Genomic DNA, 21,437 nt, shown 5'->3' on the forward strand with positions numbered 1-21,437 from the left:
GTTTGGTAACAGATATACAGAATAAAGCTCCACTCCAGCTACCACATACGCTTAATTTTAAGAGGAAGAGTTGCCCCACTGACTACAAATTTGCCATGTGTCTGCAGTATCAGGGCGTCTGTCCCACGCTCATTTGATAGGGGATATGGCTCACTGTACTCACCTCACAGGGACTAGTCGGGGGGCAGAACGCCAGTTTAATTTGGCAGCTATCGGCGCTGCCTCTGGGGTGAGCCCTTGGGTGTCTAGGGAGAGGGCACTGCCACACCCTTAGGGCTAAGTACTGCAGCCCGCTGGTGTTTGGGGGGATAGGGCCGAGCCTGGACAGAGGGTTGGCCAGGGAGGCCACCGGGCCCGGGAGAGGGGAGAGCAGAGTTTGCCCCTGATGGACACAGCGAGACTGTGCCCCAGAGGAGCAGCCGCTGCTGCAGTACCCGCGGGAGCCACCCCCAGGCCTTCACCGTGGGGGCAGGCTCGGGCCGGCCGGGGCAGAGCGAACCGGGCTGCGCTGTTTCTCAGGCAGCTGCTTGGCCACCTCTGCTCCTGCTAGGCCCCGGCTCGGGCGTTGCTTGGCAGAGGGACGCCAGCTCTGCGGGGAGGAGGCCGGTCGGCGCTGGGTGCGGGACGTGTCCAGGTCCGAGTCCGCCCCGCACGGCGGGATGGGGCTGGAGATGGAGCCGCTGCTCCAGGCCTGGAGCTACTTCAGGAGGCGGAAGTTCCAGCTCTGCGCGGATCTCTGCTCCCAGCTGCTGGAGAAATCCCCCGGACACCAGGTACCGGGCCAGGCCGCGGGGGTAGGGGCAGGGGCGCTGCGTGAACGATGGGCGGGGTGGAGGTTGAGGACTCAGGCTCACGAGAGAGCTGGAGCGGTGGTAAGAGTGGGCGGGCGCCGGGGAGTGTGTGTCAGCGCCCCCCTCACTCGGGGTGAGCGGAGTGTGTCCGCGCAGTAGGGTTTGTAGCTACACCTGGTGCATCGGGCTTTCCCCTGGCCCCCCAACATCATCCCTTTCCTGCCTCCCGTCCAGCCTGGGACTGGATTGCTCGAGGAAGTGCATGAGCATCGGTGCTTAGGGGAGCCATGCTTCTTACAAGGGAGGCTTGGGCAGCTTCTCTGCTTTATTGTCTGTTGCCACCCTGGCCTTCCAAACAGCTGTTCCAAGTGGGCGACTGTCTCCCAGTGACAGAGGAGGGAGTGTAAACCCATAAACTGCATCAGCCAGAAACATTTGCTAGACAGTTTGGAGGCACCTAGACTGAATTTAATCAATATAGAAGGTGGACCAATACAAGATATTACCTAACTGACCTTGTCTCTCTAATATTCTGGGACCAACACAACATCAGCACTGCAAAGTAATGTTAGCTAGCTCTTACGTATTGTTTGTTAGTAGATCTCCCAAAAGTACTATTAACTTGATAACTTGATCAGAACTGAGCAAGAACAAAAATCAAACTTGAATGTATATCTGTTGTCCTCATTTGATGCTAAGCCTCCCTATTAAGACAAAAATGCTTTTTTTAAAAAAACAAAAGTGAGCTAGCTACTACTGACCTCTCTGAAATCTTTCCTTCCTTCTAGAGAAGGCAGTGGAGCCCCCACAGATTTACTCTAAATCAGTGTTGAAGGGACATCTATTCCTCTAGTGGCATGAGATGGCATATGCACTTTAGGGCCCCAAATCCAAAGCAAGTAGTGAAGTAGGAGACAAAGGTACTTCTATAATTAAAATATATATGTTGTAATAGCAATAAGATAATTGTAGCCCTTTATCTCTCCCCCACCCCAAATCCAGTCCATCCCAAAACTCCGCCAGCCCAAGCAGAGTTCTGATCCTGTAAAAGGAGAAGTACTAGAGACATCATGAAATGCACAAGGGATTTTGATATTAATTTTATGTCAAAAATGCTCAGATGCAATTGTGATTGGCAGAAGTGTAAAACTAAGATTGATATTCCTGCTCATCTTCAATATCTGGTAAAGGGACTGTATATTTGAATTTGTTGTTTAATAATCAATTACATGGAACTGACAATTTGTTTCATCTGAATGGGTATTAACTAAGTGTTCAGTATGCTGTTCAAGGTTTACACTTCAGTTATACATGTTTGTCAAGGTTCCTCCCCCACTCTGAACTCTAGGGTACAGATGTGGGGACCTGCATGAAAAACCTCCTAAGCTTATCTTTACCAGCTTAGGTCAAAACTTCCCCAAGGTACAAAATATTACACCTTGGACAGGCCGCTACCACCACCAAACTAATACTGGTTACTGGGGAAGAGCTGTTTGGACGCGTCCTTCCCCCCAAAATACTTCCCAAAACCTTGCACCCCACTTCCTGGACAAGGTTTGGTAAAAAGCCTCACCAATTTGCATAGGTGACCACAAACCCAAACCCTTGGATCTGAGAACAATGAAAAAGCATTCAGTGTTTTACAAGAAGACTTTTAATAAAAAATAGAAGTAAATAGAAATAAAGAAATCCCCCCTGTAAAATCAGGATGGTATATATCTTACAGGGTAATTAGATTCAAAAACATAGAGAACCCCTCTAGGCAAAACCTTAAGTTACAAAAAAGATACACAGACAGAAATAGTTATTCTATTCAGCACAATTCTTTTCTCAGCCATTTAAAGAAATCATAATCTAACACATACCTAGCTAGATTACTTACTAAAAGTTCTAAGACTCCATTCCTGTTCTGTCCCCGGCCAAGACGACTACAGACAGACACACAAACCCTTTGATTCTCTCCCTCCTCCCAGCTTTTGAAAGTATCTTGTCTCCTCATTGGTCATTTTGGTCAGGTGCCAGCGAGGTTACCTTTAGCTTCTTAACCCTTTACAGGTGAGAGGAGCTTTCCCCTGGCCAGGAGGGATTTCAAAGGGGTTTACCCTTCCCTTTATATTTATGACACGCCCCCCAAATCTCAGCTAGGGTGAAACACTGGCTGGGATTTCTTCCTGGAGCTCTAGGAAAACAGAGTTAATAAGACACATGCATCTCTAAATATACTACCAAGTACATAAAGACTAACAATATTTTCCACATCTCAAGGACGATTTTAACCAGTTGATTCTGGGAAACTTTCACGGGAGAGTGCATCAGCCACTTTGTTAGAAGCTCCTGAGATGTGTTGGATGTCGAAATCAAAATCTTGGAGAGCTAAACTCCACCGAAGAAGTTTTCTGTTAGTTTCTTTGACGGTGTGAAGCCACTTTAGTGCAGCATGGTCGGTTTGCAGGTGGAAACGCCGTCCCCAAACATATGGGCGTAGCTTTTCCAGAGCGTAGACAATGGCATAACATTCTTTTTCAGTGACTGACCAGTTGCTTTCCCTCTCAGACAGTTTTTTGCTGAGAAACACTACAGGGTGGAATTCTTGATCAGGTCCTTTCTGCATTAAAACTGCTCCCACACCACGCTCGGATGCATCTGTGGTTACTAGGAACGGTTTGTCAAAGTCTGGGGCCCTTAGTACAGGGTCAGACATGAGTGTCGCTTTAAGCTTGTTAAAGGCCTTCTGACACTTTCCGGTCCACTGAACAGCATTTGGCTGTTTCTTTTTGGTTAGGTCTGTCAGTGGGGCAGCGATTTGGCTGTAGTGCGGTACAAATCGTCTGTAATAACCGGCCAAGCCTAAGAAGGATTGAACCTGTTTCTTTGACTTTGGGACAGGCCACTTTTGGATAGCATCCACTTTGGCCTGTAGGGGGCTGATAGTTCCTTGACCCACCTGGTGTCCAAGGTAAGTCACTCTGTTTAGGCCTATTTGACACTTCTTAGCCTTAACAGTTAGTCCTGCCTCCCTTATGCGCTCAAGGACTTTTTGTAGATGTTCCAGGTGGTCTGCCCAGGAATCCGAAAATATGGCCACATCGTCAAGGTAGGCGACTGCATATTCTCCTAATCCCGCTAGGAGACCATCTACAAGTCTTTGGAAAGTGGCGGGTGCATTTCGCAGCCCGAAAGGGAGTACATTAAATTCATACAGCCCGAGATGTGTGATGAAGGCTGACCTTTCCTTGGCAGATTCATCTAGCGGTACCTGCCAGTACCCCTTGGTTAAGTCCAAGGTAGAGATGAACTGGGCCCTTCCCAGTTTCTCTAATAGTTCATCTGTGCGTGGCATGGGATAGTTGTCTGGGCGAGTTACAGCATTTAGCTTACGGTAGTCCACGCAAAAACGTATTTCCCCATCTGGTTTGGGAACTAGAACCACTGGAGATGCCCATGCACTTTCAGAGGGGCGGATTACACCCATCTGTAACATATCCTGGATCTCCCGTTCTATAGCAGTTTTAGCTTGAGGAGACACCCGGTAAGGTTGGACCCTAATTGGGTGAGCATTACCTGTGTCAATGGAGTGGTATGCCCGTTCAGTCAGTCCTGGGGTGGCTGAGAACGTTGGCGCGTAGCTAGTGCACAGCTCCTGGATCTGCTGTCGCTGCATACGCCCAAGGGTCATGGAGAGGTTCACCTCTTCCACACCACCAGCACATTTCCCTTCGTAGTAGACACCTTCAGGCCACTCAGCGTCGTCTCCTCCCTGGGCTGTAAACTGACAAACCTTTAATTCTCTGGAATAAAAGGGCTTTAGAGAATTAATATGATACACCTTAGGCTTTCGGTTGGAGGTGGGGAATGCTATGAGATAATTAACAGCTCCCAGGCGCTCCTGGACCACGAATGGCCCTTCCCACGATGCTTCCATTTTATGGGCCTGGAGCGCCTTTAAGACCATGACCTGGTCTCCTACTTTGAAGGAACGCTCTCTGGCATGTTTATCATACCAGGCTTTTTGCTCTTTTTGAGCATCCTGTAAGTTTTCTCTAGCAAGGGCTAAAGAGGTTCGGAGGGTGTTTTGTAGGTTGGTTACAAAGTCCAGAATGTTAGTTCCTGGAGAAGGTGTAAATCCCTCCCATTGCTGCTTCACCAACTGCAATGGCCCCTTAACCTCACGGCCATATACAAGTTCAAATGGGGAAAACCCTAAACTGGGATGTGGTACAGCTCTGTAGGCAAAGAGCAACTGCTGCAATACTAGGTCCCAATCATTGGAGTGCTCATTTACGAATTTACGTATCATGGCCCCCAAAGTTCCATTAAACTTCTCCACCATGCCATTTGTTTGATGATGGTAAGGAGTGGCAACCAAGTGATTTACCCCATGAGCTTCCCAAAGGTTTTTCATAGTTCCTGCCAGGAAACTAGTCCCTGCATCTGTGAGGATGTCGGAGGGCCAACCTACCCTGGCAAAAATGTCTGCTAGTGCCTGGCACACACTTTTAGCCCTGGTGTTGCTTAGAGCTACTGCTTCCGGCCATCGGGTGGCAAAATCCATGAAAGTCAGTATGTACTGCTTTCCTCTGGGTGTCTTTTTCGGAAAAGGACCCAGAATATCCACAGCTACTCGCTGAAATGGAACTTTAATGATGGGGAGTGGCTGGAGAGGAGCTTTGACCTGGTCTTGGGGTTTTCCCACTCTTTGGCACACCTCACAAGACTGGACATAGGTAGAAACATCCTTGCCCATTCCCTCCCAGTGGAATGACCCCCCCAAACGGTCTTTGGTCCTGTTCACCCCAGCATGGCCACTAGGGTGATCATGGGCTAAGCTCAAGAGCTTGGCCCGGTATTTAGTTGGAACTACCAACTGTCTCTGAGGATGCCAGTCTTCCTGGTGTCCCCCAGAAAGAGTTTCCTTGTATAAAAGTCCTCTTTCTACAACAAACCTGGATCGATTAGAAGAGCTGAGAGGCGGTGGGTTGCTCCGTGCCGCCGTCCAAGCTCTCTGGAGGCTTTCATCTGCTTCTTGTTCGGTCTGGAACTGTTCCCTTGATGCTGGAGACATCAGTTCCTCATGGGATTGTGGACCTAGGCTTGGTCCCTCTGGAAGCGATATAGGGGATGGAGCTGTTTCTGTTGACTGTGAACCGCTCTCCGCTGGTGTACTATGTTGGGATTCAGGCTCCGGCTGAGCCTCTTGTGTAGGGTTATCGGCTGCTGCCAGTTCAGGTTCGGTGGGGCCCTCTGGTGTTGAGGTTGCAAGTACTGGATTCAGTGCTGACACGGGGTCTGGTGTTGGTTGTTCGGCTGGTTCCGGTTCTGGGACTGGTTCCGTCTGGGTCTCTGGGACTGGATCCACTACTGCTGTTGCAGACATTGGCCTGGGGTCCAGGTCCATCACCTCTGACTGGGTCCTGATAGAAGTTTCCGGAACAGAGCTAGGCCTCACGGCTTGTTTAGCCTGGTTGCGGGTGACCATTCCCACCCTCTTGGCCTGCTTCACATGATTGGCCAAGTCTTCCCCCAACAGCATGGGGATGGGATAATCATCATAGACTGCAAAAGTCCACATTCCTGACCAGCCCTTGTACTGGACAGGCAACTTGGCTGTAGGCAAATTGAAAGAGTTGGACTTGAAGGGTTGAATCGTCACTTGGATCTCTGGGTTGATTAAATTGGGGTCCACTAAGGAAGCATGGATAGCTGACACTTGTGCTCCGGTGTCCCTCCACGCGGTGACCTTCTTCCCACCCACACTCACAGTTTCCCTCCGCTCCAAGGGTATCTGGGAGGTATCTGGGCCTGTGGACCTCTGGTGTGATTCCGGTGCAATGAACTGTAATCTGTTGGGGTTCTTGGGGCAGTTGGCCTTTACATGCCCCAGCTCGTTACACTTAAAACATCGTCCAGCTGACGGGTCACTGGGGCGAGGAGGGTTGCTGGAGAACGGGGTGGTGGGACGATAAGGGGTCTGGAGGGTTCTTTGGGAGGTAGGTGGGGCTTTGGGCGGCCCCCGGTAATAGGGTGTGGTCTGGGGTGGTCCCTTCTGGTCTCCGCTCCAACTGCGACCAGTTTTCTTCTTCTCTGCCACCTCCACCCATCTGGCTCCAATCTCTCCTGCCTCAATTACAGTTTTGGGTTTCCCATCTAGGATGTATCTTTCTATTTCCTCAGGAACACCCTCTAAGAATTGTTCCATTTGCATTAGGAAGGGCAAATTTACTGGAGATTCAACACTTGCTCCTGATATCCAGGCATCCCAATGTTTTACAATGTGGTAGGCATGTCGGGTAAATGACATGTCTGGTTTCCACCTTAGGGCTCTGAACCTCCGACGAGACTGCTCGGGTGTTATCCCCATTCTGACTCTCGCCTTGGATTTAAACAGTTCATACTTGTTCATGTGTTCTTTAGGCATTTCAGCTGCCACCTCAGCTAAGGGTCCACTGAGCTGCGGCCTCAGCTCTACCATGTATTGGTCAGTAGAGATGTTGTACCCAAGGCAGGCCCTTTCGAAGTTTTCTAAGAAGGCCTCAGTATCATCACCTGCCTTGTAGGTGGGGAACTTTCTGGGATGGGAAGTGGTACCTGGAGAAGGATTGCTAGGGTTTGTTGGTATATTCTGCTGGGCCTTTATCCTCTCCATCTCCTCCACATGCTTCCTCTCTTTTTCCTTCTCCTCCTCCACATGCTTCCTCTCTTTTTCCCTCTCCTCCTCCACATGCTTCCTTGCCTCCATTTCCCTCTTGTGGGCAGCCTCTTGGTGTTGTTCTGCCTCCCTTTCTTGTTCCTTCTTCAGCTGCATGAGTTCTATCTGTCTTTCATGTTCCCTTTGTTTTTCCTCAGCCTGAAATTTGGCTAATTCCAGCTGTAGTCGAGCTGAGGATTTGGCCATTCTAACCTCTCTGTTTTTAACTAACTTTACACCCGAGGTTTAGAAATAAACAAACAAAACTTGGCTGTAAAATTTTGCTGTGCTGGAATAGAATACCTATTCTCTGATAGTGATTGTCAGCCTACAGAAAAAGACAATTCCCTTGTCTCTGCTCTGGGCCCAAATTAAAGCAAAAAACCTCCAACTACTTGGAAACCTGCTTACCCAGCCCAAAGAAGAAAAAAATTTCTTTTCAAACCTGTGCTCCTTGTAAAACAAACAAAAAAAAAATCAAAATCCTAAAAAAAAACCCTGCCACTTTTGTCTCCAGGCAAATGGGTAGAGCACACACCCCCTATTTACTTTTAGGAAGAAAAGAGAGAAAAAAAACAAAACCTCTGGGTTGGAAGACTGTGAATTTCCCTGCAGGAGTTAAGTACCCTGCCTCCAGGCAAAGAAAATCTGCAATTCACAAGATAATCCCCTTTTGTCTCTGCTTGGCCACAAAGCAGAGAGAAACCAAGCTGCTTTCAGTTTCAAAGCTGCCTTCTGGACTTCCTAAAAATTCCTTTTTAAAATCTGTATTTCTAGTTCAAAAAATCTCAACTGGATCTCAAAATGATTTCAGGTTAATCCCACCACTGTGCCACCATGTCAAGGTTCCTCCCCCACTCTGAACTCTAGGGTACAGATGTGGGGACCTGCATGAAAAACCTCCTAAGCTTATCTTTACCAGCTTAGGTCAAAACTTCCCCAAGGTACAAAATATTACACCTTGGACAGGCCGCTACCACCACCAAACTAATACTGGTTACTGGGGAAGAGCTGTTTGGACGCGTCCTTCCCCCCAAAATACTTCCCAAAACCTTGCACCCCACTTCCTGGACAAGGTTTGGTAAAAAGCCTCACCAATTTGCATAGGTGACCACAAACCCAAACCCTTGGATCTGAGAACAATGAAAAAGCATTCAGTGTTTTACAAGAAGACTTTTAATAAAAAATAGAAGTAAATAGAAATAAAGAAATCCCCCCTGTAAAATCAGGATGGTATATATCTTACAGGGTAATTAGATTCAAAAACATAGAGAACCCCTCTAGGCAAAACCTTAAGTTACAAAAAAGATACACAGACAGAAATAGTTATTCTATTCAGCACAATTCTTTTCTCAGCCATTTAAAGAAATCATAATCTAACACATACCTAGCTAGATTACTTACTAAAAGTTCTAAGACTCCATTCCTGTTCTGTCCCCGGCCAAGACGACTACAGACAGACACACAAACCCTTTGTTTCTCTCCCTCCTCCCAGCTTTTGAAAGTATCTTGTCTCCTCATTGGTCATTTTGGTCAGGTGCCAGCGAGGTTACCTTTAGCTTCTTAACCCTTTACAGGTGAGAGGAGCTTTCCCCTGGCCAGGAGGGATTTCAAAGGGGTTTACCCTTCCCTTTATATTTATGACAATGTTGCATGAAAAAAGAAGGTTCTCCAACTTTCATCCTGGATAAATACCATTTTATGTAAAGGTCATTATTGCTATTATTTCTTGGAGAACAGCAGCTAGATGGGCTTTGTCTCTGGACAAGATATACTGGGAAGATTTTAGTTCTCACAAAATGTCCTACGCGTCAGTTTCTCTTAAGAGCTTGAGAGTTCACCCTTCCCCATAAGGGAAAAGAGGCAAAGGATCTCAAGGAGCAACCACTGAAATTGCACAAGGTATACGATTTGATGAGCACTTGTTTACGCTAAATATTTGAAAACATTTATTCATACCATAAGCCCTAAGTCACCACACAAAAGCCCCAAGGAACAAATAAAAAAGCTTTTACTTAGAAAGGACATTCAGAGAAAGCTTGAAGGTGTAATCTCATGATTGTTTCCACTAATTACTGCTGTACATGCACTAGACATCTGCAGAGCTGTTCTTCACAGGGTCTTCCACATCAAAAAGCTTGCCTTATTTATGAAGTGTGTTTGCAGTATGTATACTTAGATTGTAAGCTTTTTGGGTCAGGGACCATCTTATGTTTGTACAATGTCTAGCAAAATGGGGCCCTCAACAATGACTGGGGTTCCTAGGGTACAACCACAATACTAATAGTACCATATTAACACTGCTGCAGCAGTGTTATTCATTTATAAATATCTAAAGTGCCAAACTGAGAAGTTTTCCAAATCATTACCAGTCTGAATATGAAAAGTTTGTTTATTTATTGTATAGGGAGCTTTTTAATGTGCACTGTAGAACTCCAACATACAAGCATTGCAGTGTGATTTTTTTTTTCCTTGGGACTGCAAAAATTTTGCTGAAAAGTTACTTCGTCTTTTGCTGAGCTTATTGCAGAACCAACTGAGGAAACCAGCTCATAGCAGAAGAAATAGGGTAAGGAGCATAATATATCATGGGCTGGGAGAAAGCGTTTAGGAATAGTATGGCTGGGGGGAGGAGGAGAAGGCGGCAAATAAGATATTAGCATGAGAGGACAGCAGTGGCAGGTGAAACGAACAAGTGGAAAAATAGCAGTTCGAAGAGAGAAAGATCTAAACTTTCTAATTTTAGAGGAAGCTGCAGTGTAGAGGACATTGTAGGCACAGCAGGGGTTTGATATTGGTAGTATTTGAAGACTATCAACTGAGTCATTAGTCTTAGCTTGCTGGGTTTTTGCTGTATGTTTGCCATCCAAATATTGAGCATGGACCCAATCTTGCAAACACTTAAGTTCATACATATCTTTACTCCCATGAATAAAAGTTCAAATGTGCTATTTGGAGGGTCAGGGCCCACTGTTTGTACCAGCTGGTGTTAATGTCATAGCTTTGACAATTGACAATGAAGGCAACTTTGTATAGATCTAGAAACAATCAATTACTTTTTATTTGCAAACTGGATAAAGCTAAGCTACCGATTTCAAATCACACAAGGAAAAAAAGTGGAAACACCTTTTAAAATAATTGATTTCATATAGCATAAGTCCCAGTGTACGATTTATACTTCTGTCTGAAAATGTACTTATTGCCACAAGTAACTAGTGTTGCTTTAGCTGAAGGATTAAAGTGAATGGAATTCTCTCAAATTTGTACATTTGACAATTCTTTGCATATAGTCAGTTTCACTGTTGCTGCTATATAATTATTTGAGGAATCCTCATTTAAAAGTTCAATTTAAACAGGAATGGCTTGCTTTTTAAAGTGTACTGTATTTCTACTTGACTGACGCTCTTAGTTCTCAGATTAATTTTTTGTCTTTTAAATCTGCACTATGTATTTAAGTCTCTGTGGAAAACACTTTGTATAACTGAAATCAATACAAAAAATTCATAGACTTTAAAAAACTGTAATAATTAGTTTAAAGTGAATTGGTCAGCATATTTCTTCAGAAAGATTGTAGAGTGCACAGTATTTCATGGTGTATTTATGAGTCAGAAATATGATGGCAATCCTCTGACAATCTTATCTGACAGCCCATGTAGAAGGTGGAACTACTAACAGATGGTATAGGAGTATTGATAAAAATCTCTTTATTGGTACAAAAAGAAACTAAACAGGCAAGATTCTTCATTGTAGCAACTTGAGTCAGACTCACCATATCAAAAATTCTACATTTGAAATCTCACTGAGAAGCCATTTTCTGTGTACATAAAGACTAGCCTTTAAAGTGTTTGATATAGTTAATGCTAGAAGGCAGACAAATGTTAAATGATTTGTCTTCTCTGTTGTCTGCCAATTACTGTGTTATCTACTCAGCATGACTCAGATTCTGCAGCTTTTATTGTAATCCACAAGAAGCTAAGGCTAGTATTAGCTTTTATTGGCTACCTGCCTGATATTTTACAACTCTGCTTCTGATTTATAAAACAGCGTCTTTCTCCTCACTGTGTTAGTGCACTTTTATCGTCATCTTCTTGATCCAAGCCTTGATATGTCACATTTGCAGTGTTATTGTAGTCATGATGGTCCTTGGTTACCACATTTACTTCCACAATTTAAGCAACCGCACCAGACACACCAAAAAAAACCAAACCCTATTATCTAGAGCCAGGCCTTAGATAAAACAGAATTTGCTCCTAAGAGAAAGTCCGGGATACACACCTAAACACATTTAAAAGTGCCTTCACTAAACAGGGACACCCTTATGAAAGAAGTAGATCACATAATGCAAAGAGCCACCAAAATACCCCAAGAGAACCTGCTTCGGTACAGAAAAAAGAAACCCATTTATCACACATCCCTCACTGTCACCTACCAGCCCACACTGGAATCCATATGGGGTATCAAATTATTACAATTGGGATGGGAACCCCATCCTGAAAGAAGACTTTCCTGAGCCCTCTTCTGACCTTCAAACATCTCCCCAGTCTTGCCAACATCATCTTCAGAAGCAAGCTCCCCACATACAAGGACCCACCAACTCAAAGCAGCACCAGACCCTGCCAAAACAGATGCAAAACCTGCAGAAATATCTCCACTTCAATACCCCTCACAACACACCTTTCAAGGTTCCTGGGTCCTATACATCTGTCACAACATGAGGCATTTTATGCACTGGTTGAGGTACACCATAACAACTGGGTGGGTGAAACCAGACAATCATTGTGCTCTCTAATGAGCCTACAGAGAGAAAAAGTGATAAAAGAAGAAGACACTATATCACCCATGGACCAACTCTTTTCACAAAGCTATTGCTCCATATCTGATCTTTCAGTACTTGTCCTCAAAGGAAATCTGCTCAACACTTTCAAAAGGCGAGCTAGGGAACTTAAATTCATAACTCCGCTAGACAGACCCCAAAAGCCATGGACTTAATAGGGTCACTGATTTTTATGGCTTATTACAACAATTTGCAATATATCACACTGCCTGCTACCCTTAGTTGCTCACTTCAAACCCTTTATTTGTAACAGTCTAACTCCCAATTTCCCATTTCATTGCAAGTGACCTCCTCCAACATGTTGCCCCTTCTGCTTACCAGTCTTTAGCTCAGAAACTCTGCTTTCTTCCCCAGACCTGAAGGAGAATTCTGTGTAGCTCAAAAGTTTGTACTTGCAACAGCAGAACTTTGGTCCAATAAAAGATTATCTCACATACCTTGTCAATCTGTCATATGTTCATTCTGCTTGGCTCAGGTCAGAGGGAAAAGGGCTAGTATGCCTCAATCTGCATTTTCATATTAACTTATTTGCGCTTTTGTTTTAAACTCAGTCTAACTTTACGTATTGTTTCGAGCCTACTGAAAGTAAGCGATTAAAAAGGAAACCATATTCACATACGCAAATCTGTTTACTCTGCATTTAATAAAAGTTAATATTTTCTAAGACACTCAGAAGAGCAGATATCAAAGTATGAGATAACCTTTGAAGTCGGAACTCTAAGGGGTGCACATTACTCAAACATCTACTCATCTTTACATGCTTATTCTAATGTTCAGTAATTTAAAAAAGCATTTCTTTTTATCCTTATTATTCAACAGTTGGCCTCATGCATTATTTACCCCACACCATCCAAAACCTGTACTGAATACTTTTCTATGGTGCTCATCACCATAAAATCTGAGTTTCTGAAAAACATTAATGAATTTATCTTGACAACATCCCTGTGAGGTAAGGTAGTAGTTGGGAACTAAACCACAGAGCAAGTATGGTCAAAATTGTCCATTGGTTTTTGCTGCCCAAGTTGAGATGCCCAGAGCCTAATATCCAGAGAGCTTAGCATTTTTATAGATATGTTCAAATATACAGCTCCCATTGACTTTGTTTACAGTTGCATGTTCAACACTTCTGCAGCTCAAGCCCCAGACATCTCATGTTGGGCACCCAGAAGTGAATATACAATTAATAACTACCTGTGAAAAGTTTGGTTTGAGCGAGCTGCTCAACATCACATAGGAACTCTGGGCCAGGAGAATCTTAGAAAGGGATAGAATCCAGTTCCCTAGGGTGGCATTCAACTCTTAGCCTCAAGACCCTCATCTCTTTTCCTGCAGTCCCTGACTCACTGGATGCACATCTTCCAACTTTTACAACAAATGAGGCAGGGGTTCTAGAAACAATAGCCTCATCTTGTACACAGTCCTGAGTCATTCCCTGAGTACCTATCAATGGAGGTGTACTGAATGAGTCAGGAAAAGCAGTAGGTGATAATGTAACAAAAGATTGAGTAGTAAAATTTTCAAAAGTGCTTAAGTACTACTGACTTAAAAATGGGACTTAGATGGTTAAATCACTACGGCCCACATCCTCAAGAGTATTTAAGCTCCTAACTTCCACTGAAATTGATGTCAATGGAAGTTTGAGCCTAAAGCATTAAGCTTTGAGGCATCGCATTAATTTTTCAGCCAATCATGCATGAACTAGAATTTCTCTTGCAACGATACTAAATACTTTATATTGGCATTGTAAACCAATTCTTAAAGAATTAATCAGTAAAATTGATTCCAAAATGTAACTAGATCAACTTTTAAAAAATCAGATCAAGGAATTGGAGTTTTAAAAGATTCCCTTAAACAGATTCTCTTTTGATATGTACTGTATTTTTACTTATTTAAGAAGTCTCCAGAGAATTCAGTGGATGACTTCCCAATAAAACTCTTACAACATGCTGGGTATATGAATGCATGAACCATTAATGCCAAATACAACCTTTTCTCCTACGTGACAGAGAGAACACTCTCTCTACTGCTGTCTGTTTATTGTCTGATTTGTTGCCTAATCCGATTACTGTTCTTTGTGTTCCATGTGTCACATTCAAGGCACTAAACCAGCACAGATGTACTAACTGAACATGTAATTCAGCTATTAAGAGGGAGGGGAAATGGCTCAATAGTATAATTGTTAATAGATGTGTAATGAATGTCCTGCTTTAAAAAAAACTTATTTAATGCTCTACTATAGGACTTTGTGCTTTCACTAAACCCCCTTTTTTTTTTTTTAAATACTTCCCTCCCCTGACCCTCAGTGCTGTTACTCCTATGGGATTGATTTTTTTTTTTTTATAGAAATGAAGTAATTGCTAAATAATTAAAACACCTTGAACCTAGCTACTTGTATGCTGATTTTTAACAAGGTCAGAGTAAACATATAATTAACATGTTCACATGGAGATGCACTTCTGAAAGCATCCTCAGCTGAAATAAACTGTTGACACAAATTGCTGTGGTTACTAAATGTAAAGATAAATATTATTAGTGATTCATTTAATCACTTCCCTGCACTATGACAATGTACATGTACAGTGATGCCAGTAGCAATTTGGCCTGCATTTTCAGTATACACTGATTTTTTTCACAGTATGTTGCACATATCAATTCATATTTACCTTAAATTTGAGTTGTAGATACAGGCATGTTATAAGCGTCAAATAGTTATCCAGACAGTGTTTGAGGCTCTCCTCTTTCTTTAAGATGTTACATTAGAGGTTTCTGTTTTTATAAAAACAGCTCTTTTTGGTAGTTTTATCTCAAAATGGATTGATTTCACACAGTAACTTTCATTTTAAAATGCCCTCAAGGGTTTATAAATCTGCGCTGAATTCTTCTTTCATTTATACTTTTACAACATTAGCAACTTCAAGAGGGGATTAGATGTGTAAAAGAGGACTAACTTAGACCCTTTGTTGTTAAGACCAGGCCACTTGTTAGCTTATTCTTGCAAGTCTTTACTCAAGGTGACTAGTTCCATTGATTTCAGTTGGATTATGTACATGAGTAAAAATTGCAGGATCCACTCTTATTCTGTTACACTACCTTTTATTATTAATCATTTCCATGAATGGAAATGACTAATAAGTTCCATTGCTTGCTTAAATGTTAGCCAACTTAAATGTATTAGCCAACACATCCTATAACTCTAGTGCAGGCAAGGCAGTGTATACACCCTACCATGTATAGTTGGTCAACCTTACTCTCTTAAAAATGAGAGGGAATGTAACTCTCGTAGCTTCATTTAGCTTAGTTATGATGAATGTTCTTATATAGGAAATATTTTGGATGACTCTAAATTAGTGTTAACAAATAATGCCTAGAGTAAGATACACAACTTGAATATCCAGGCATTTGAGTTAGGGCTGCCACAGTATCCTTAAAATTGCTCGTTTGCTATTGCAACATAGTATGGAGGATCACCAACTGCTCTGAAGCCATTTTCTAGTAGCCCATATCTATATATAATAAAACAGTAAGACCTATATCTGGCCAACAGTCCTAAATCATTGTGATATCAGCAGTAACTCAGCCAATCATAACCCTTATTTTACAGCTAATTTCCATGCTACAATTTCATTGGCGAAAGTCAGTGATATGAGGGAGATGGACAGATGATGGATTGCATAGATGGTAGATTACTTGGTCCAACAGCTACAGTTCTTCAAAAGGTTGGTTTCATCCATACAGATCATCCCAGGCTCCCCTGTGTAACCTACACCCCTAAACAAAACTCAATTCTCCCTGCACAACCCCACAAATGCAAATCACAACTACCTGCACAACCACACACAAATAACCCCAAACACAGCGCCTCACTGCAGCACACACCCCTTATATACAGCTTGTGCAAATCTCCCAGCACAACACAGGCACTTATCCAACCACACTCATACTTAACATAAACTTGAGCAGCAAAGCTATAATGCACACAGTGGGATGAATAAAGGACAACTTGGACCAACCTCAATGTCCTTGTTTTTATAAGAATAAAAAATATATAGTAGCATCCAGAAGACTAGTACCTATTAAAAGAACATTACATCCTAAACAAAGTCAAGTATTCAAGAGACAGGAACCGCTTCAGCCCCAAATGATTCCAAACAGGATTTTGTGATTCAACACAGCCCCTCCTTGGGGAAGCTTTATCATAAAAAACCCTAGTGCAAATAATCCATAACAGAAGGCCCTAAATGTAGTCCATTTATCATCCCAGTGCACGTATTCCTTAAAATTAGATGACATCTAGTCCACTGATGGAGCATATATCACACTCTGGCATCTTCCTTGGTCCTCTTGGTCCTTGGATGCCAGGACAGCCATCCCAGCCAGAGTGCATCCCTGCTCCCCTACAGCCTCTGTGCTGGGAGCTCATCCTCAGAGGGGCATCCATCACTCTCCCTGTTCCATTAACCTCTCCTCTCAGATTTGTAGGCACATAGGATCTTCCACTACTCAAATGCCTTTAGTGCTCAGTTCTGGCTTGGGAATCAGCAGACAACTCCCTCTGCTACTCTCCTGCCTTGAGCCCTGGCTCGGGGAGGTCGTCCAGCAGACCTCGCTTGCTGCTATCTTGCCTTCAGCCTTCCCCCAGGAACCTTCTGTAGCTTTTTTCAGAGACTTTCTCCATGCTGCTACCTGAACCTTTATAACCCTACCCTCTTAACTGGCCAAAATGGGAGCACCTATTTTGCTGGACCTTTTTCATTTAAGGGGGACAGCCACCTTATTACAGGGTTCTTTTTAGTTATGTTTTGGGTTTTGAGCCTTTAATGTGACTTGGGTCACATCTTTTCAACCTTTCTCTACTGTCATGAGAGCTAAAAAAATTTTTTTAAAGTAAGTTGAGATTCTAATGTAAACATAGGGTTCTAGGAGTTGGGGCTTAAAAATATATATATATATATATATATCACATATTGGGAGGTTTGTGATTGCAGTATGATTCCTCCAGACCACACTGCATTGCAGTGAGAGATGCTGGGCATCCACAGCTTTTGCTGACTTCATCTGCAATTCAGAGTGCTGCATTTCTGCTTATCAGGGCCCTGTCTGAAATTGGACATCCAGCAAATGAGGAATGTACCATTAGTGGCCACATGCCAATGTCTGGTTTAAAGTGACTTGCTCAGCATTACACAGGCAGTCAGTGTGTGGGACAGCTAAGACTAGGACTGACTGTGTGGAATTCACTTGTCCTAATCACAAGAAAATAGTTTGTCTTCCTGCAGCCCTCTGCCTTGCTTTCTAAGCACAACTTCTAGAGCAGGTGATACAGATCCTACAAGCAGTCTGATTCAGTACACAGTGGAGAGTCATACCCTGGACACCATCCCTCCATCACCCAATGATCATAATTAAGGACTGCATCATAATGCATATACACAAGGGGGATGAATTAAAGTTGCCCATGCAATCTGAATTGCTGGCATTTTTTAACTTTTGAGTGCTTGATTTTTCAATCTAAATAATAGTCTTTGAATAGTTTGTTTGTAATTTCCAGGTGCCAGCTCCTGCCAAGGCCCTTCAGTCTCACTTGAACACTGACAAATGCATGGTTAGAAATCAGTCCAGCTCACCTGTGTGTTAGTATTGTTAAAATGAGTATTACTTTTACAGAGATCTGTTTAGTGTTTGGATTTTATTAAAGTTTTTGAGTTGTTGCATTTGTTAATCTCGCATTATCTGTATCCCACTGTGATGGTGTGCACCCACCTCTTGTGAGCACCTCCTGTTTTGTGTGTGTGAGAAACTGCACACTCTCTCTGCGCCCCCTGACAGCTGTTAACCTCGTCAGGTGGGTCTTTAGTGGCTCAGCCCTCTAGCCAAGTCACATACAGTCTCTAAGCACAAACAAATCCCTTTTGGGGTAAAAGGTTCAACAGGGTCTGTCCTTGTTAAAGTCTTTAGCCCTGTCTCTGGGCTCAGTCCTCAGTGCCTTCTGAGCTTTAAGTCCATGTCTGCCCTGGTATAGAGCAGTGCCCCTGGAGCTTTCTCCCTGGGACTTATGCCCTTCACTTGGGTCTCTAAACAAGGCTTAACCCCTTCTCAGGGCTCAGGCCAGTGACTGGTGGGGAGAACCTGGGCCCAACCACTACTCCAGGTCCCAACCCTGGGACCCTATAAGTAGCAGCTGCTTCCTGTAATAGCTGCTGCTGCTATTCCCTGAGCCACTTCGCACGTAGCCCCTTCCGCTTCACCTTTACCTCAAGGCTGAAGGTTTCTGTTCTTTGTTTGCGCAGGGTCTCCCCCAGGCCTCCTTGCTTGGGCAGTTTCACAGCTGTCCAGTCCTTCCTCAGGGCTCTGGACCCAGCCAGCAACTGATCTGCTCAGCCCCAACAGCTCCTGTTATCTGAGCCTGCTGTGTTCCTATTGGCTGCTTCCCTGCAGCTTTCTAGGGAGACCTGGAGGACCCACCCTTACTGCTCCTTTTCTGGCTTGGGGTGTGGTAGGACAGCAAGGCCTCCTGCAGGAGACATCAAAGGTCCTGGTACACCCCCATCACACCTAAGTTATAAGCAGGAATCCTAGAAATCTGTTTTTCACAAAAAATGTGGAATTTGCATTTTTGTACAGAGAATCTTTAGTTTTTACATTATGTGCAAAAATAAAAACAGAAGCCCATTTATCTGAGCCTCCATTTTCTGGCTCTCTGTATTAATTGAACTGGGGCTGACCGCCTGAGCCCTGCCACCAGGAGTTGAAGCTCTCCAAGTTATCTGAATTTTTGATTATCCGATCTGGCCCCGATCCCAATTAGATCAGATAAGCAGGGTTCCACTGTATTGTGGCTAGGGAAACCTCAGTTCAGCATTTCATTTTAATCATGGAAAAACAGATTTTTATGTTTTTTATCAGAGAATGTTGGGGGGATTTTACCATAGAAACCTTATAACCAGGGATTCTAATTAATATTTAAGTGTTTGTTTGCTTTGTAACTATCAAAGTATTCGCTATGAAGCTTGGAAACTTAACTAGTCAGGAGAGAAACATTACCAAGTGTGAAATACTAGTTTACCACAAGAGGTGTCATCTGCTGCCCAACAGAAGGCCTATAGACACCAGACAAACAATTTTGGCACCTCAGTGCACAAAATACTTTAATTACTCCCTCCGCACCCATGAAGAGGGGATGTGCACAAACCTTCCACCCATCACACTTTGAACTGGGGGAAAGGAATAAAAATCCCTGCCAGAAGGATCTCTATCATTATGCTTCTTGGAATTTGGAGAGGGCAGTATTTCTAAGCATAAGCAAGGTATTCCCAAACTTCTTAACTTGAGTTAGCCTTAAAGGACATATAGAGCTTGCACATTGCAGCCGTTTCTATTACTTTTTGAAACCTAAGACTGTAACTCAATTGTGGGTATATGTTTACCTGCTTTAACTTTGTAAAGGTTTTTTTTCTTAGTTAATAAACCTTTAGTTAGTTTAATATAGGATTGGCTACAAGCATTGCCTTTGGTTAGAGATCTAAGATACAATTGACCTAGAGTAAGGGACTGGGAGTGACCTGAATATTATTGTGATTTTTTTTTTTTTTGGTGTAAGGGACCATGTGTCACAAAGGCAGGCTTGCCTGGGTAGCAAGATAGACCCGAGTGCCCTAGGGGACTGTCTGTGACTCCATGTTAAAGCTGGTATAGTGGTTGGGGAGTTCACATTTGACACTTGGTTGATGAAATCTAATTATAGAACACACAACCAGTTTGGGGTTTGTGCCCTGGTTTGTAACAGTCTGCCCTGAGGTTGGCACCCACATTTGTGAACCACTCCAGACAGCTTGACAGCCCGTGCACCATGAAATTGCTGGCATTGTCTAACTTTTGTGTTTGATTTTGCAACCTAAGTAATATCCTTTGAACAGTTTGTCAGTAATTTCTTAATTTTGTTTCCTAAAAGGAAAAGAGATACAAACAAACGTTGTTATATGCAGTAGTAACGGTTCCCCTCCTCTCTCCAAAAAATCGTGCATCATCAGCAGGATTTAAACCCTGAAACTTCATCACTATAGCACAGCTTGAGCTACAGCTAACTATATTAGCAAGTAGAAAAAGACTTGCTCTGGTGGAAGTGGGAGAAATGTGAGGAGGAGCAAGGTTGGTTCTATCTTCTCTCTCTCTCTCCCCCCCCCCCTCCAGTGGAGGAGGAGTACCTTCCCTATCTTATACTTCCAAGAAGTGGGGAAATGGCTAAGTAGGGCTGTGTGCTGGGTCAATGTACATAGGATGGGGATTGTCAAGGGGAGTTCAGCCCATCTCTCCCCTCACTCCCCAAGAAGCTGTCTGCTGCTGTTGTTAATCGGTGTCACGTGTGATGCTCCTGCCTTGGCAATGTGAGCCCAGCCTTAGTTTGCAATGTTAATGTTCAGTTATTTTAGTATGCTACCACAATTTTGTTGACAAGGCAAGTAACAGAAGGGAATGGTGGTTTTTTTCATAGTTCAGATTTCAGCCAAAACTGAACAGAATGAAGGGACAGAGAAAAGGCATTTCTCTGTCTTGTGCTCTTTTCTCCTACCAAATTTGACTGTTTAATAATGGAGGTGTTAGAGCTTTTCAGTAAAAAAAGTCATTCTTTTCTATTAGAAAATGGTAGGCAATCTAAGTATGGGGTTTGTTGCTACCAGCTCACTCTACAATAATTTGCAAGAGCTGGGTTAGTGTACTGAAGCCTAAATATTTTGCACTATTTCTAAACTTAGACAATCTTGTGTTTATACATTGGAAAATTTAAGTGAGCCCTCTTATAGTTGCTGGAAAATATAGGGGCTGGAAAATCTATTATCTTACCCTGTGTTGCAGATTCTACACTGGTGTTCCAGATCCATACGGATTCTTTTTGGTACTAGAATGACTTTCGTGTTCTCTGAAGGTTTCAAATATTTTAAGTTTTAGGTCCCCAAATTCACTTGCCATAATATTGCCTTGAAGTTGTTGGGATTCCCCCCCCCCCCCCCCTTAGGTGTTTTGCCTTCTCTAAATGGTGACGACAGTACTATAGTGTTAATTTGAAAAATATAATGTTTTGGGTATTTTTTTGAATTAAATACAGTCTCCATCATAATGTATACAAAGACTT

The 21,437-nt window shown here is 43.4% G+C and overlaps 1 protein-coding gene across 1 annotated transcript in view; it reads left to right on the forward strand.

Annotated features, from left to right (window-relative positions):
• The first annotated feature begins 264 nt into the window (after window positions 1-264).
• The window catches only part of TTC8 (tetratricopeptide repeat domain 8), a 73,647-nt gene continuing 52,474 nt past the window's right edge, over window positions 265-21,437 (forward strand). Inside the window, exon 1 of the mRNA XM_073349394.1 lies at window positions 265-773. Coding sequence (XP_073205495.1) covers window positions 660-773 — 114 coding nt within the window. The 5' untranslated portion in view covers window positions 265-659. The remainder of the gene's footprint in view (window positions 774-21,437) is intronic.

This window comes from Lepidochelys kempii, chromosome 6 (assembly GCF_965140265.1).
Source record: "Lepidochelys kempii isolate rLepKem1 chromosome 6, rLepKem1.hap2, whole genome shotgun sequence".
NCBI lineage: Eukaryota > Metazoa > Chordata > Testudines > Cheloniidae > Lepidochelys > Lepidochelys kempii.